This window comes from Barbatula barbatula, assembly GCF_947034865.1.
Source record: "Barbatula barbatula genome assembly, chromosome: 24".
Classification (NCBI taxonomy): domain Eukaryota; kingdom Metazoa; phylum Chordata; class Actinopteri; order Cypriniformes; family Nemacheilidae; genus Barbatula; species Barbatula barbatula.
The window spans coordinates 13,326,854-13,345,121 of record NC_136787.1 but is presented as its reverse complement, the minus strand read 5'-3'; the positions used below and the strand labels follow the sequence as shown (position 1 = coordinate 13,345,121).

The 18,268-nt window shown below is 37.8% G+C and overlaps 1 protein-coding gene across 7 annotated transcripts in view; it reads right to left on the bottom strand.

Moving 5' to 3' along the window:
• dlg2 (discs, large homolog 2) overlaps positions 1-18,268 on the bottom strand; it is a 142,013-nt gene that overhangs the window by 5,843 nt on the left and 117,902 nt on the right. For 5 of the 7 annotated variants that reach the window (XM_079448658.1, XM_079448657.1, XM_079448656.1 and 2 more), the window contains 6 exons: positions 15,353-15,467; positions 7,164-7,340; positions 6,164-6,239; positions 3,627-3,726; positions 535-585; positions 333-434 (listed from right to left, as the gene is read on the bottom strand). In XM_079448658.1, coding sequence (XP_079304784.1) covers positions 333-434; positions 535-585; positions 3,627-3,726; positions 6,164-6,239; positions 7,164-7,340; positions 15,353-15,467 — 621 coding nt within the window. Of the gene's footprint in view, positions 1-332; positions 435-534; positions 586-3,307; positions 3,354-3,626; positions 3,727-6,163; positions 6,240-7,163; positions 7,341-15,352; positions 15,468-18,268 lie in introns of all 7 variants that reach the window. The other 2 variants (XM_079448654.1, XM_079448655.1) reach the window with 1 other exon arrangement.

The following is an 18,268-nucleotide window of genomic DNA, read 5'->3' as shown; positions in this document are numbered from 1 at the left end:
AAATGAGCATCAGGAAACCCAGAGAGCTCCTGAAGGACAGATCACAACATACGGTCAAACCACTAAACTTACCGGCTCATCTCTGTGGACCTTCACCAGCACAGCTATCAGCATAAAGACTTAAAAACCCTCAAGACTACTAAATATAATTACAATCCACCATAGCCAAACGTCTTTCTAACACACCATTTAAAACCTGTGCTGGCATAAGTGAGAATAACTGTTTTATTGCTCTGGTGGATGGCATTTGTGCATATTAAAAAAGAACTAATAAACGAAGCATCCACTGAGGACTAGTTGTTCTTGTAATCTTATAAACAAGGGTTACTCACGTGGAACGCAAGACCCAAACTTTTCCGGGAACTCGGAGATGAGGTCATCGTTGATCCTATCCTTCATGGGTCCTAAGATTATAACCGGTCTGGCGTAACTGACTAGAACAGAAAAAAACAACTCCTGTGATCTCTAAACGTCTGAGAAGGACACTCATCATCAATTCACACCAAGCGAATGAGATAATGGAGAGGCACTTACTTTCTTGTCTAATGACGGGTTCGTACGAGAGGATGACTTCCTCTTGACTTCCTGGCAACAGAACACAGAAGCACACTGAGTGAGTCGAGCGGCTGTGATGGGGCTCAGCTCTCTTCCGCAGAACCGAGAACGCTTCACCAAGGTCCCTGCTCTTGTTTGAACGTGTAAATGAGTTACCGTGCCCATAACGGCATTATGTGCTTGTCGATGAGGACATTTGTTTAAAAGAGTGGATGGGGGGAAAAGAGCTGCAATATTGAGTTAGCACTCATTTGGGAGATTAAAGGGATGTCGCTTTGGGACGTTGATGGACAACAGAAACGCAATAAAATCACAAATTAGAGTGAAGTGGCAGATAGCACCGATACTAATTGGATATAAAAGTTCAATTATGGGAACGCTGGTCTAAAAGACGCTAGTTCTGGGGTGGTCTGCGCGCCCGGGTACGTGGAGAGCCGGAGGAGTTTATTTTTAGCTCGGGGACGAATAGGGGCAAGCTGGCGCAGGAATACGACACGGCTATTATCCATCGATTCAAACCCAACCCCATCCAGTGTTATTTTGAGCCGAGGCAGCAATTTTCGTGTTGGCAGTGGTAACAGTAAGCTCCAGAATGAATCATGCATGAATCGGTTTTATGTGTAGTGGACGTCTCATACCTGGAGCAATTTAGATGCAGCGGATGTGCTACTGTGGATGGCCTTTATTTGTGTGTTAGCTACTGCAATAAACAGAATGGATGACAATGCCTGTTAAAGCCAGTCCCAAACACATCAAATACACTCAATGTGAAATCATTTTTTATTTCTATTGAAAGGACGAGATGTTTAACATCTTGGAGGATTTAAAGCAAAGTGATGAGGGTTTGATTGACGCCTCAGGTGTACGGTGATGATGGATCTCACTTCATTTAATGTGAGACTGGACAGTTATCTTTGACCCCGATGCAGAATAAGCTTTCGTCTTTCGTTTTTAGACTGCCTAAGGAATATAAACAATGTGATGCTTTTATCTGTTTAGTCGAACAATAAATGATAAAGAAAGTGTTTGGAAATCATTTGTAATGCCATTTTGGTGATGCTAAGGGTGCAAAAATTTCATTAAAAGCAAATCAGTAAGAAATGAGCTTTTACTCAAATTAAAAAAAGGACTTGGCGAATATCACATCATATACAGTATATCAATGACAAGCCAACAAATCTTGAGAATAATAGTTTTTTGTAATGTTTATTCATGTGCATTGCTGGGGGATGGTGCTTTTTTGTAGAACTAAACAAGCAAAGGATCTTTTCTTTTATATTCTTTGAGGATTTGGTTTGAGAAAAGTTTTGTTTATTAAGCTTGAACGTTTAACTTCAACGGATACAACTTTTCCTTAAATAGATGAATGACAGCATTAATCATAAATGCATTAACAAGCTAGTTAAATAAAGGTGACAAATCCATTTACCGGACTAGGAACAAACAAACATGTCATCTTTCATTACTTTAATAATGGCACTTTGGCTGTCCAGAAGAGCATCATGCAATGTGACAATAATATGACGAAACCGAATGGGTCTTAACACAGAGATACAAGTGTCAAGTTTATCAAGACAGTCAACTTGAAACTCCGTCTGGAAACCTGCCACAGTTAACATGACTACAAAACCTGACAGCTCAACGTTCTGTCTCAACGTTCTGCAGCAAACTGATCTGAAGTCACATTTCCCTGTAATAGTTTCTTGAAGCAGTACGTCCTACTTTTTGAGTGTTGAAGATGACTATCAGGGGCTCACCATCAACTTTGAAAGTCTAAGTTGGCTATATTGGACAGAATTAGACTTGAGTTTCATGCATGAAAATAACATTTGACACAGGAAATTGAATCAGAGCGAAAGTATTGAGGATGCCAAAAATAAATCTGTTTAACCTAAAATGAAATATTCTCTATTCTGAATGAACTATTGTTCATTCAGAATACTTATATATACATAAGCTCTTTCATCTGAAAACAACGTTCTCTTCCCACTATATATTAATTATACAAATACATTAAAATTACATTAAAATGACGTAAAAGTGACTTCTTATTGAGTGAATGTAAAACTAAATAATTTGTTTAAAAGGGACATCTGCACAACTAAAACCACAATGCAATAAATGTTTTGGCTTAATGCTGTTAATGTGCATATAAAAACAAAACACTGTAAAGACGGCACATAGACACATGGTTAGAACATGTTGCCTTCATGGATGTCCATTTTAAGTACCTCTTATTGGATTTGTTTCTAAAAACTTAAAAGGCTTTATCTGTGGACGGGCCAAAAATATTTAAAGTTCGATTTTGATCAAATCAAAAGGTTTAGTTCAACCCTATTTTCAAAACAGGACATTCTAAAGTAACAGGATTGAACAGTTGAGCAAATACAGTTAATACTGCAATTTGCATTTAAAAGGATTGTCTTACCGTACAAGTCCAATTTTGTCTGTGATAAATATCTTAACCCAGAATATTAAAACACCAGACAACACCACAAACGCTCGACATACACACTAAACAATTATTTTTCAATCTCCTGTGACAAACTATCCTCACACAGGTTATATTCATGCAACACTATATCAAAGACGAAAACCTAACAAAAACATAAAGGCCGTCAACAAACACGTGTGAATTGTGACATGCAGACAGACCTCTTCACAGACGTACATTAACAGAAAGCGACAAACCTGAACTGAAATATAACGTGTGCTTGGAAGAAGGGTATTGGGTCTAATCCTTAACACTTACTCAGTGTCTTTGCTCCATACCCGTCCTCCCCTATTCCAGAGATGTCCTACACCACAGAGCCGATCAGAGAGGCGAGGGGGGAGAGAAAGTGAGCGAAAGTGAAAGAGGAGGAAAGAGAATAGTAGAAAGAGAGAGGGAGAAAGAGACAGTAAGGTTGGTGGTGGGTGGGCTGTATAGCCAGCAGAAGGAGGATGTAGAACAGACGAAACACATGGACCTCCTGAAACTACCTAAACACACCTAAGCGTCTCTCCACCCCGAGGATGCGTGTCTGTGTGCGCCTACGTGTGTGAGTGCACATGCGTGTGTGGCTACTTACGTTCCGAGTCGCTCTCGTCTTGTTCGTCGGCATCCTTGTTCTTGTAGAAAGGGAACTTGCGTGAAAAGATGAAGTTCTTTCTACGTTTTTCACTGAATGACTGTGCAGAGAAAGAGCATGGAGCAAACAAAGGGATCTAAACGCAGTCACGATCATGCTGACAAAACAACACAGAGACCGGGGACCGGGCGTCAGGGACAGCAGCCAGAAAACAGCCAAATGACCAAACATCCAATCTGTTCGTCTTATTTTGTTTTTATTGGCAGGATCGTTCAATTGGCATCTGAATCATATTCGTGATTCGCTCGTTTTAAATATGTTTCGTCATTTTGATTCGAGCGGATTCATTTCGTTTTTGGCTGGAACTGACAACGCTTGGATGGTGCTGAATAAGTTGAACTCTGATCGAAACCCTGCTGTCGGTGACGCCACGTCACCTGAGCTTTTCTCAGACAAGCTCAAATGTATTTAAATTAAAACATGATCAATAGGAACGAACATACAAGGGAGGTAAATAATGATAAACGGAAGCCAACTGAAGCTGGTTTAGTGCCATGCAAAGGCAAGTTGAACTTTGATACAAATACTGATTGATATTAAAACACAAAGCATGCAGGTGAGCCCTGACATGAGGCCATGCTGTTGGGGACAAAATCTGTGTTGGTAAAGTTAACTTTTTATAAAATGGCTGTAAGATGGGACTGAAAGTTAAAAGAGGGAACAGAAATGTGATTCTGAAAGTGATTTTCTGTGAACCTGAGCTCAATACACTGACTGGAAGGTAAAACATTCTTTCTGATAAATTAAATATCTACAGTATATCTAGTGAAACCTGTGCAGGTCATGTTTAAGCTCAAAATCTCAAATTTTATTATAAATGTATAATTATATAATTCATAACACAATACTCAGATTTGTGCATTATGAATATATTTACATGAACATTCAGCACAATCGCAAGGAAATATATAATTATACAGCCGTGGGAAAAATAAGAGATTTTCAAAATTATTTCAAAATGTACTACCTTTAGGTAGGAAAGCTTCTAACAATATTTTTCCAAAATTTTAGATAAAAATATAGTTTATATTTGCATTTATTTTTAGTAGTTTAAAAAAAGAAAAAAACGAAGATGATTTTTTCACACCTCACCTCAAAACAAGTTCATATTCACTTTCAAGCAATACAACAATAGTACATGTATTTTTAGGTAAAGTTCAAAATTTATTTTCGTGTGATAACCTGGAATGTTTTCATGTGTCTTGTCATTCTGTCAGTCTTTCACATTGCTGTTGGATGAATTTGTGTCACTCCTGAGGTTTGATCAAATTTAACAGACACTGGACTGTAATAGCCTAGAAAATCTAGAAATGCTGATTAAATGAACATTTGGAACGGTCTCATAATCTTTTTCCACAGCTGTATAATGCATACATTTTTTTATTTCAATTTTTTAAACTGTGACAATATTTACATTATAATTAAACACAATTGCATACATTTCTCATCACTGTAATGCACAAAAACATTCTCAAAATAGGTGACTTATGCAAAATATAATCTTACATTTCTCTAAATATAGAGTTCAAACATGACCCAGACACGTCCTTACAGGACTCACCTTTACATGTTTATCAATACATAAAAATTGTGCATAAATTTATAGGTTTGTTTAACTATATCAGCAGTGTATGAAAGAGCCATGTTTATATTTCTACCCCCGATAATATGAAATGGCATATTCATAACATGTATTACACTAACCCTCTCTAATTTAAACACACACACATGTAAACACAAACACATATGCTCCTGATCAATGGCATTTAATCCACGCTGAAAATGAATACAAACATTCTGGCACATTTTAACACCGACACACCAACACACAACCAAAGTCATCCATCAGTGCCAGCACCCCCCACCCCTTTCCCACCATCTTCAAAAGATACAAAAAATTTGCAGGCTTGGCTATTATGTTGCTATGGATACCAGCGGGACTCAAAAGGCAAAAAATCTGAACGGCGCTGCGGACATCTAAAAATACATGCAGCATTCTGATTCGCTTAAGATGTTCAACGCACGGGACAACTATTAAAGGCGACCTTATGTTCCCACGTCCCATAAAAACATTAGGAAAAACATCTAAGATGCATATAAGTGCTGCTGGTTCTGCATAAGATGCCTGTTGGGGTTTGTCTTACCGCAGTACTGAAGCTGAGAGCTCACAGTGAGCTGTCACACTGCGGCAGAAGCGTCTCTCTCTCACACACACACACACACACACACACACACACACACACACACACACTTGGAATCCGACTGAATGACTGGGCCCACCAGCAAAACTTAAAATGGGAAAATAAATTGATGATGACAAGACACGGCAGAAACTAAACCATACAGACTGAAGAGAAAGAGAGAGATGCAAGTGTCACTAAACTGTGCTTATGTTTTCCTCTGAGAGGAAAGTGGGGTGAGCGGAATTTTGGGCGCTGGCACTGATTAAACCATAACTCGACAAACTCAGCACTTACCCCTTTAGAGTCCAGGCTACCGGGCTTTGCGTTGAATTTCACTGTCTTCAACCGAGCCCGTTCTTTTCTCTCCACCCTGTCACAATAAAACAGTAGAGATGAAGTCACAGTACAGATTTGATAACAGAATAACAGACAGAAACACCTGTGCACTGTCGAAATCCAAATCTACTTTTCTTAAGACCAAACTTCAAATCTTAAAGTGTTATGTTTTTTACCCTATAGTCCAGTTGTTTACAATTTAATGAGTTTTCATAGAATCACTGAAGCTCCTTTTGCTCATTTCCTTTAGTCTCTAAATGCTGAATGAGGTCAACAACAATGTCAGAAATAAAGAGAAGCTCTAAAGTATAATTTTATGGCTAAAGGGATAATAAGTTCCCAATATAATTATTCAATTTGAGATTTTGTGTTAATTTGTTAAAGTATTTTACATAAAATTACATTTCAACAAGGTTGGAAAAACATGCCGTCATAAAGGTTACAAAAAAGCCCCTCCAGCGAGCAAATACTGTTAAAAGGTTCATTTCAAAGTTAAAATTTTGCTCAAGCACAGCCAACTATGATCTCAACTCCAATAGCCTGACTAAACTTGCAGAGGTGATTTCACCGGGCACACGCACATAGCCCGAAGTTACCTTCCGGTCTGTGTTTGGTTATAATAAGGGAAGTAACACTTTATACAGAGGTATTATAGTACAGTGAGATTTTTCTGATGTTACATCACTAGTTATAATAGAAAATTTTATTTTATATTAATATTTGGTTGTATAGTGAAATTAAATAAAAACGACTTAACAGTTATTTATTCTTTGTGGAGATCTACCGAAAGTTACGATTGTACGAACGTTTGTTTATGTTGTAACCGCTGAAACCATCTGTAGTTAAAAAGGACATTATAGTAAGTACAGGATAGTAGGATACTATAAGAATGCAGAAAAATGTGGTTTGCAGTATTGCAGTAAGTTTATACTAAAGACAGTGTGAATGTGTCACCCACCTCCTCTTGCTGGGAATGACACCCATCTCCTCACTGTCTCCTTCTGGAGTCACTCTCCTGGCCTGCCACCACTCATCATCAGAGGCATTGATCACATGAAGGATGTCTCCATACCGGAAACTGAGACCCTGGCTGGGAAGGCCGCTGTCCTTCGCCCTCTCATAGTCAAACAACGCCCTGTAAAGACACGCACAATGACTTTTATAGACCTGAACTCTTTTAAATTTAACTCTAAAATTTAACTCTGGGAGTATTGGGGATGAAATAGGATGTACTATCTTTGAGAATTGGCAGATGTGACACTGGATCACGTCTTAAGTACCGCTGGAACATTTCAGGTAAAATCCAAAAAAACATTGTATGGGTCAAAATGATATTATATTATATCCTAACAACCCATACATCAGCAGAAAGCGTTATTATTTAGGTTTCAGATTATGTAAAAATCTAAATTTAGAAAAATTAACCCATAAGACTGGTTTTGTTGTCCTGGTTTTGCTGTCATCACTATTGAAATCTGCATGTGCCAACCATCATTCTTCCTGCCAGGCCTTACATCATATTACATTTATATTTCTATACAGTATGCACCATTTTAATTTAAGATATAAATAAACATAAACAGGTCAGAGCTTTGAGCTACTGAATAATGCACGTGCTCTCCCATATTAAGTTGGGGTTCTCATGTGGACAGTGGATTGGAATCTTGCTCTACCGTTTAAAAAAAAACATATCTGAACTGCTTAAGCGTATTGATACATCTGTAAATGTGTAGATGACAAACTTCATCTTCCAAAGACGATGCTAGTTTACTCTCCTGCTGTCTGAGATGAGTGTGGAGGAAATCTCTCATTGATCCTCAATGGAAGAGACTACACTGAGGAACATGCTGTCGCTATTCAAGAATAAGCATGATTCATACACTCAACCTTAAAAAGAGACACAAATGAGGTTCGTTCTATTTAAAGAGCAGACCATTCAGACCGTATCAAAGCCGGACTGAAGAGAGAATCTTCAAATTTATGTGGCAAGCTGAGTTTAAACCCGAAGTGTCTAAAGTGAGTCGCACAGATCGGTGGCACGATCTGATGTTTGTTATGTTGATGGCAATGTTGCAGTTCAGTGTATTTTTTTGTAGTTCAACGTAATGACCATACGTACCATCAGTTACATTACACTTTCAAAAAGCAATCGATAGTGCACAGGTTGTTAGTTTGATATCAGAAATCTCACATACTATGAAATATACAAAGAATGTCAATTTTGACTGCAGTCAGTCACTTTGGATAAAAGCATCTACACAATTCATACATATTTTTACTATAAAAAGTTTGATTATGTAAATTCCATGATATTTTAGACGTAATACAGTTTTAACTATACTGTTTTTGAACATTTTTACAACGCTTCAAAAATGACAAATACAATAATGCAGTTTAAATCTTATTCATAGTCTTCATTTCTTCGGACTAAATATTGATCAGCTATAAATAGTTACCTTCTGTTACGAAAACTGGTAGTGGTCATTGTGCTTTGGACCCCTACACAACACATAGCCAGCCATTTATTCAAGCTGTTTTTTTAAGAACACCGAACTTAAATTATACTCTGTAATGACACCATGCACACTAAACCGCATTTATGGATATTCAGCCTTGATAAAAGCTCTCTGAAAACAACAGGCTGTCCTGAATAAATATGTGAGAGATGGGGAGGGAGGGAGAGAATGACAAAGAGACAGAATGGGAGAATATTGTCCACTGCTCCCATCACCTCTGCTTTATAATGCTCTTTGTAGCCATGACAACACATCTGTTTGGGAACGAAAGTCTAAGATGCAGATGCAATAAATGTAGATTTGGACAACACTAATGAATGATGTCACTTCCTGTGGGTGACAGGTTTTGCATGAATGTAGGCTTGCTTGCACCGGAATTAAACCTTTAAATGTATATATAATGTTACTTTATCATAATAAAGGTACAAGATCCAAATTCACAGAATAATTCGTGTTTACATACAGAAAACAAGTATGTTGAATATTTAATCGTATTTCTTGAAAGCCTATCTGAACCGAGCTGAAATGAAACATTTTTTCCTCATCCTCTAGTTGTGATCAATATCATCCCAAGGACATAAGATCAATAAGAAATATATGCTACCCATAGTGCAATACCTGCATGACCAAATTAATGGCCTTAACATAATGGCTGGCCCATATGGTGCTCTAATGGATGAAACAGATGCTCTATGGTAAAATAACAAATAGATAAAAAAATGTATCAGTGCTAGCAATAAAACACAGCGTACTGATCACTGTAGCAGATCCATTACGATCCATCGTTCATTTAAAAACTAAATGAACATCCTTTCTCTCTCAGACGCTTTTGAACTCATGCCTTGGGGAAAAGGACAAGTTCTCTTATCGGCCTAAAAAGACACTGGGGTTGTTATGGAAACTGCAAGCTACGTACAGTGCAGATAAATCATATTTTTTATGTGTGTTTGCTGGCAGATCTTGAGCTCATTATGGCGAATTCACTCCTCCATGGCATCATTACTGCAGTGATGCTTCTTCCAATCTTCCCCAAAACAGCATGTGCCAGTACAGTCTGCCGAAAAACACTGAACCTTGCTGCCAAACGACACATATTGAGTGATGCTCTCTTAGCTCTCAGGCTGTGTCATGTGCCTTTACTATAAAAAATGTAATGTTTGTTAGCTCAATATCACGTATCAGTATTTGATTAGTTTATCTAAACCAGTAAATAAACTTCAAATCAAACATTTTCAGATTTTGGTAAGACGTGGTGCTCATGGGGGCAATGCAAGTACGAGCCCGGCTTGTGAACCCACTCTAATTTGTATGTTCTATAACAGTTATTTATACAAATTAAAAACAGACTGATTGTAGTACATTTCCTCTATGTTAGACCAGTGTTTATCTTACACATCTATGCTGTCCAATTCAGAATTTACATGGGCGTATGTGTCACTGGGTGACTGCAGCAGCAGATGCTTGTTGTCATGATTCTGCCTAATCTTGTCTTGGTTTTCTGGTCTAGGGGCAGAATCATGACAGACCCACGTGTTTTATGTGGAGAGAAACATATTATTGTCAATCAGGACATAATATGTGTTCTCTCCAGTCTTGTCATTGGCCCCGCCCCTCTCGTTCCTAGTATTGCTTTCCTCCTGTGTCTCATTACCCACACCTGCCCATCGTTATCTCCTTTGTTAGTCTCCCTATTTAATGCCCTCTTGTCTATTGTCTTGTGCTGGTTCGTTGTACGTGTACCTTGGATGTATTTGTATGCCGTTCTTGTACCTCTAACCTGCTAGAGTTTAGTAAGCCAAGCCAAGTCTAGTATTAGTGTTTTGTATTAGTTAGTCTTTGTGAGTGTTAGTTCTAGTCTGTTTCGGTTAAGTCCTTCTTCGGTTCTTGTTTGTTCTTTTACCCCATTGTGGGCTTTTGTTTTCGGTTTTATATATTAAAGTCTTGTAAACCCCTTCATCTCCGTTTTTGCTGCCTGCACTTGGGTTCTCTTTCAGTTCCATAACACTTGTGTATTTTAAGATGGCAAAAAGTGAAACTGAAATGTGCAAAATTCCTACTGAAAACCATATATGTTTTAAAACCCCTTTTTGCTGTAACTTGTTATTAGTGAATTTTGTTGTTGTCCTCCTGAAACCTTGGATGTCCAGATTTCTCAAGACAATTTTTCAGGACATGGAAAAACACTGCACTTTTTAAACAATTAAATACTGTTATCAAAGTTGACAAGTACATTTTAAAACATTTTACTGGTTAGACAGTTGCAAAACTAAGTGATAAACATAAGGTGACAAAAATTATAAATTGTGGCAAATAATTGAATCTATGAAAGACTATGAAAATATGCATGTTACATGTTCCCTGTTAAAATAAATGGAGTAAATAATAAATGTAGTAAAATGACCTAAATATTGTTGATGTCCAATAAATTAGGTAAAGATTTTCAAATGTCAGATGTGTTACCATGCTATACCATGTATTATAAACTCTCACAAAAGGAAGAGATAAAAACATCTTTTAACACATGACATCTTTGTTAGTTGTTAGTTTGTGTGATAAACATATAAAAGGGGTTGAGTTAAAGGAACAGTTCACCCAAAAACAAAGATTCTAGGCCGTATTTTAATAATCTAGGCACATGGTCTAAAGCGCAAGAGGCAAGTGCACTTAGGGCGTGTCCGAATAGTTTAGGAACGGAAAAAAGTGTTGACGCGCCAGGCACATGGTCAAAAATGGTTGTCCCAATGCTCTTAATGAGTCATGGGTAAACCATGCCGTAAACCAATCAGAGTCTCATCTATCATTCTCTTTTCGTGCCAGTGGCGCTCGTGCAGTGGCGGATCGCTATTTACACGGCAGAATTTACAAGAGCAAAGACGGATGCTTCTCCAAGAGGAAACACATCTGCTCGTTCGTGAGGTTAGAGTGCGCAAGCAGACCATCTTCTGGACATGTCAAATGTTTTTATATTTATTGACACAATAATAATCTTTTACATAGTAACCCATATATTTTTAGTATTTGGCTCGTTTTTGTGCTGCTGCGCGTTCCACTGTGTGTAATAAACAGAATGTAAGTGTGCTGTGCACCCGCCTATAGGCGCATATTACTAACACGCTCTAAAAAATCATTGAGTCGTTGGCTTTAGACAAGGTTTCGGTCAATGGGACAGTCTATTTCAGTTGCCTAATAATAGCAACGCGCCAACAATGCGCCTGAACACACCATGGGCGCAAATGCATTTGCTATTTAAACAACGTGGATGTGAAAATGCGTCGAACTAGCAAAAAAAAACACGCATTGCGCCAAGAGTATGATACAGCCCTATGTCATCATTTACTCACCCTCAAGTTGTTCCAAATCTTTATACATTTCTTTGTTCTGATGAACACAGAGAAAGATATTTGGAAGAATGCTTGTCACCAAACAGTTCTTAGCCATCATTGACTACCAGAGTAGGAAAAAATTTGCTTTATAAATGTATTTGTTCTGTTGAACACAGAAGAAGATATTTTGAAGAATGTAAAAAAAAGCAAACAGTTGTGGGGCACTTTTGACTACCATTGTCATTTTTCCTACTATGGTAGTCAATGGTGGCTAAGAACTGGCCAATGATTTAGTATAACGCCGATGTCCATATTACATGATTATTCGTGCTATTCTTTAAATCATTATTATTACTCACCCTTTATATTTGTGACTGGGATTTGAAAATATCTCACTAATAAAAAAATGTAAAAGTGCTTGTCAACTTCAACACCACAGTATTAAATCATTTCAAAGTGCAGTGTTTTTTACATTTCCTGAAAAACACAGAATTTAGACATCTGAGGCTTTAGAAAGCCAGCAGTGATAATCTCAAGTGAAATAATAAGAAAAGAAAAGAAACCAGCAATGCATTTTCATCTGTAAACGTCAGCAGGATTGTAGGATGACCCCAACATTAAAAAGTAAATGTACACCAGCACATCTGAAGGACATAATCTGGTTTCAGATTGATTTTGTGGGTCTGCAGTAGAGAATCATGTCTGAATCTCTGAGCTTGTGTGTGTGTGAGTGTGTAGAAGAACATCGTGTATGTGTGTAATACACAGTGCTCAGCAGATTAGGAAACAGCCATGTGTAGTGAACCTCAAAAACAGCATTTTCCACTACATCATATGTAAGATAATTTGTTAAAAGCGAGCACTCGGTCCTCCACAAAATGAGTGCAGCATTTGCCAAGCAGATAAAAGCTGAAGCCATCAGGATGTAACAGGGAACGGCATTACATATCCAACACGGAAACTAGCAGAAAGCGTCCATAGTGTGGGAAAAGGCGCAGATAATGTAACATCCGCTGGTTGTAGAAGTATGTGCTGTTTAAAAGCCCCTGAGAGTAAGATTGAGTGGAATCGTCCTGTGTGCATCCGTGATCTCATCTCTCACTCGAGTTTGTGTTAAACTTGACTTTCCTGTCTTCATCATAACCATCTTACATTTAGTCATTTAGCAGACGCTTTTATCTAAAGCGACTTACAGAGAGTTCAGGGAGCAATAAAGCGATACGTCATACAGGAGCAATCATACAATAGGTGCTAATATCAAATTACTAGTTTCAACCAATAGTTCAACCTCTTTTCAATACCAAGTTACTAGTTATTGAACTTCTCAATAACATGCAATGAAAATGAAATCAGACATTGCAATTTAAATCCTGAAATCGCACCGGACAAATTAAACATACTGAACTTTTATTGCACAATGCGCGACGAACCCGACTGGACATAAGATGTTGTTATGGTAACATGGTAATGATACCGCAGTGAGAGAATTTAATATAAATAAGATTAATTAAGCGATGCACGCACACATGCAACCGTACACTTCCGCCGTGATGCTGATTCGTTGTGACAGAAACACAGAAATATGCTAATGAGGAAACTAGCTCAATAACTGACTCATTCGATACTATCGGTGTGTGAATGGAGTTGTGCGTGCATCACTTATAAATGGATAGACCTCTGAATTAATCTCAGTGAACTCTAATGCAATGCATCTCATTGTTCAACGGACGCAAACAGGGCCAAATAATACCTACATGACTCCCTATAAGGTCTGATTTCCTGTTGCTCTGCTCTTTCCCCAAAACCTGTCCAACATCCAGCTCTATGTCCCAGATGACTGTCAACGGTACAATTATCCTGCACCCACAGATGGGCCTGTGGCATTATAGCGCATCTGAGGAGGAGATACTGAATATAATGTATATCAGGATGAGAGGAGGTGTGTGCGAGTGCAATTGCTGACAGGAGAGCTATTCATCACAATGGATAACCACAGGTGCGGCAGCTCTGTCGATACTTTCCAGATAACGCTCAATAACGCTGCCAAATCTATAGATATACATTTATAGTTAGATCTCCAAAATCTACAGCTGCCTGTCGCCACCAGCCAACGAAGAACTAATCTTTCTGAAGATTCGGTGAGTTGTGAAACAGAAATAGGAGATTTATTACAAGTGATGTTCTTTTTTTTTACCTTTCTACTAACCACAATATTCTCACAAAACAGGCACATGGTTCAGAGATACATGTTGTTTTTTTTTGCTCACTCACTGTTTTTGTTTTGTTTAATGTTTTGTGGGGAAGGTCAAATGCTTTGGGACGCACTTGAGGTCGGCTTCTGATAGGCTAGACTTTGAAAATTTTAGTGTCATCTGTTTTTTTAAAGTAATGAATGAACTCTTACAAACATAAAAAATAATAATTTACATTTTTCAGCCCTTTTTCCTTATTTTCTTAGACTAGAAAAGGAAGTAAAAGGAGAGACAGAGGGGGAGATGATCCATGTATTTACCACTATGCCATGTCCCAAACTTATACTTTTACACAATACTTTGTGTAATGTTCTGCTTTTAAAACAAACAATAACATTACCAAACCGCTCTAAATCTTAAAATAAAGATTAAAGACATTTTAAGAGATTAAAGTAAACATTTTATAATGTACGATGATGACGAATGCATGACGTGGAAATATCTGTGACATCAGCCATTTTATTTTTAAGCACCTTTAACCCAAGCATTGGTCATATAAAGACACATTTACATCCAATGAATTCCCTACAGAAAAGTCCCACCCTAGATATGTTTTCTTCTATTAACCGTTATATTTTATATTTACTTTTTAGCAAAGAATAAAGGTTTTCAAGACTTATTATTTATAGCATTTAAATTGTAGATCATTGTTCCACTGAGATTAACAACCAATCCCTTATTTTAGGTCATGTAAACAGAACGGCTGCAGGTGCACCGAAAGTATGATCTCTCACTCCTGGCTGATCTAGAATCAGAGTGCGTGTTGAGTGAGTGTGTGTGTTTGTGAACAAAAGAGAGGGAGGTAGAGTGGACGCTGATGAATTCTGACTGTTCTGCAGTCAGGTCCCCTGTTGGTTCACACGCAAACCCCTGAAGTGTTTGTGTGTCTAACACCTCGCCCCAGGCTAAAAACACATCTCGTAGTCTTGAGAGTCCTGCTCACATAAATCCAACATCAGTGCCACACAAGACAAAGAATTGCACTTGGAGAAAGAATTCATCCCATATTTTTATGATCAGGGAATTGATGGCATTTCAGAATTCGGGAAATTGTACCTGACGTAGAGAGTGCGCTTCTGATTGGTTCTTAGGGATCCAGATCCGGAGCTCATGCTGTGGTTCATCATCTGCTCTCGTAAGTCATGAATTTTGGCCTCGAAACGTCCGTATTCTGTAAAGAGAAACATAACCAAGCAAACGTAAACAAAACAGAAGAACATTTTTTATCTAACCACACACCAGACTCTGCAAAGGCTGCCCTAAAAACAGAAAACCATGCGAGGACAGCCTTTTTTTAACCAAAGAATTCATAAGAAGGTCCCTGTGAGAAAAGCTGTCCATTAAGCATGTGGTTTTGTAGTGGCTTAGTGCATGAGATGACAGGTCAGATCAATACAAGCAGCTGAATGGCTACTGTAACTGTGCTGACTTCGTTCACAAGGTCACACGGTCAATACAAGGAAGGAGAAAAACATTTGAGTGAGAGAGAGGAGAGATGGAGCTGCATGTTTTAATTACATATCGTGAATAATTTTATAATGTTTCGCCGGTTAATAAGACTCTCGTGCGAACTCTTACATTATTGTTGTACATTATTTCATTATGTTTGAATTCATTCCTAAAATATTCTACAACATCAGCAGAATACATCTGAGACCATCTAAGACCAGTCTGACCAGCTAAAAAGTGGGCAAAACCGTTAAGAAATTGTGTCTGCTAAACCATCTTAACCAGAGCTATGTGTTTCAAAATGTATCGTATTTGGGTAGTTCACAAATAAACCACACGTGTCCTTTGGTGTGACCGCAAAAATTAAGAAAAAAACTTGCAATGAAGATAAATCTCTCTTATGCTATGTTATATTATAAATATAATACAGTAATATTAAATAATATATTAACAATAGTAATAATTAGGGACGGATCAATACTATTTTTTAAAAGCTGAGTACGAGTAATATTAGTTTTCTTGGTCCTCTCCGATACCTATATTTTTTTGGTGAGGTGGCAATTTTCCAAGCACAACACAGTAAGACTAATAACAATAGAATAGCTTCATAACTACAAACAACACCTCAAACACATTATGAAAAAATAAATCATTTAATGTGCTTGTCACAAACTTTCAAAGCACAAATCTCAGTCAGTTATGTCACATGAGGTATCGGTCTTTGGTATCAGTGTATTTTTATGAGTATGAGTATGAGTACATTAACACAGTGTCGGCCTGATACGATACTGGTATCGGTGCATCCCACTAATTATTCATATTCATTTCAAATATTACCATAGGACCCATGGTATACGCTTTATTTATCAACTACCCAATTTATTTATTTTTAATAACCAGACAATAACCCTTTTATGATTCCATATATTGATTTTCAGCAAGGATCAAAATGATTAAATAAAGTTCTTCAGTTCATTTTTAAGATTTACTTGCACCAGACTGTATTTTGGTGCTACTAGCACAGTATACAAAAGTACAAATTCGGAGACGGTTTAAACAAAATAATAATTTTAATAATATGTAAACCTGTAAAAGGTGATTATGGGAGTATGCACATGGATCCTCACCAATGCCCTCCAGCAGACTGTTGCCATGGTTACCCCTCAGGCAAAGTGACTTCTGCAAATGTCTGTTCAATGCTGGGTGAAAATATGCGATCTGACAACTTGTAACCTAAGTTTTGCGTCATATACAGTAACATTCGTTTAGCTCGTAATGCTATTTGTCCATTAAAAACTATTAGAACACTCTTAAAAGTAAATATGCTAAACCATGCCATAGAAGAACTGAATGGTTATGAAAAGAACCTTTAACATCTGAGAAATTTTTTGTTTGACAAAAGGTTCTTTGTATTGAAAAAAGTTTTTTTTCAGACAATAAAACGTTAGACGAAATGTTTTTTATAAGAACCATCAACTAAATTATTTCTTGAAGAATCAAAAATTATTTTTTCTGTTACTTTTCTGCGGAGGGTAGCACCTTTTTTTAAGAGTGTAGGGGTCAAAGAGGGTACCCCTTAAGAAAGAGAGTCAGACCCCGACAACACTGCAAAAACTATACAACAACTGACATTTTTGGGAAATCGCTGCTTTAATAAACCTCAGATTCTCAAAAATCTCAAACGTGATAGAAAACCACATTTCACAGTAAATGAACAGAACATTTCAAATTAGTGTTGACCTTAAGAGTCCTCTGAAACACTCATAAGCCTTGAATCATAGATTTGCTCTCCTCACTACGCATACACGTTCTCTCAGCGGGAAACCAAGTGCTCGGCGTTGCAGTTTAAGGTTGTTGCACACCTCAGCCCTGTTTCAGCACACATCTGCTCTGCTGCTGAGACCAGCACACAGACACAATGCCCGCTCAACCTGAGCATTCAATCTAAGCTCTCAGCAAAGTCCAAAGCCCTTTAGACAAACCAAACAGGCATGACAGCAGGGTGTCTACCTAACCTGCGCATGAAATTGCTCTTAATATACACTTTTTCTCACATTATTTGGTTCAAAATGAGCACATTTTTGAAATGCAAATTTAATAATCAAACACATGACTGAGCCGGTTTTGATGTTTGGGCATGAGGATCTTTAAAGGTTTAACGGAACAGAAAGGCTGATTTGAGAGCCAGCCTGTCTTTGCATGAAACTCAAAGGACAAATGACAAGTGCATTTCGTCATTGTACTGTCTGCAATGGAGGAGGACAATTACAGAGACGATCCCATCAGCAAGATGCTTAAACGTTGCTTTAAGAAACGTGATTGCAAAAATATCTGCATTGCCTCCAATGAAGTGATATAGGCGGAATCACCCCAACCTCAGGCATCTACCTCTACCCGATCTCTGATGGCCTCAATGTCAAAGACTAAACTACACAATAGAACACAACCTATTTTCAAACAAACAAGCTCTTCCTCTGCAGTGAAAGATGGAAAAGAGAAAAGAGGAGAAACAGATAAAAGAGT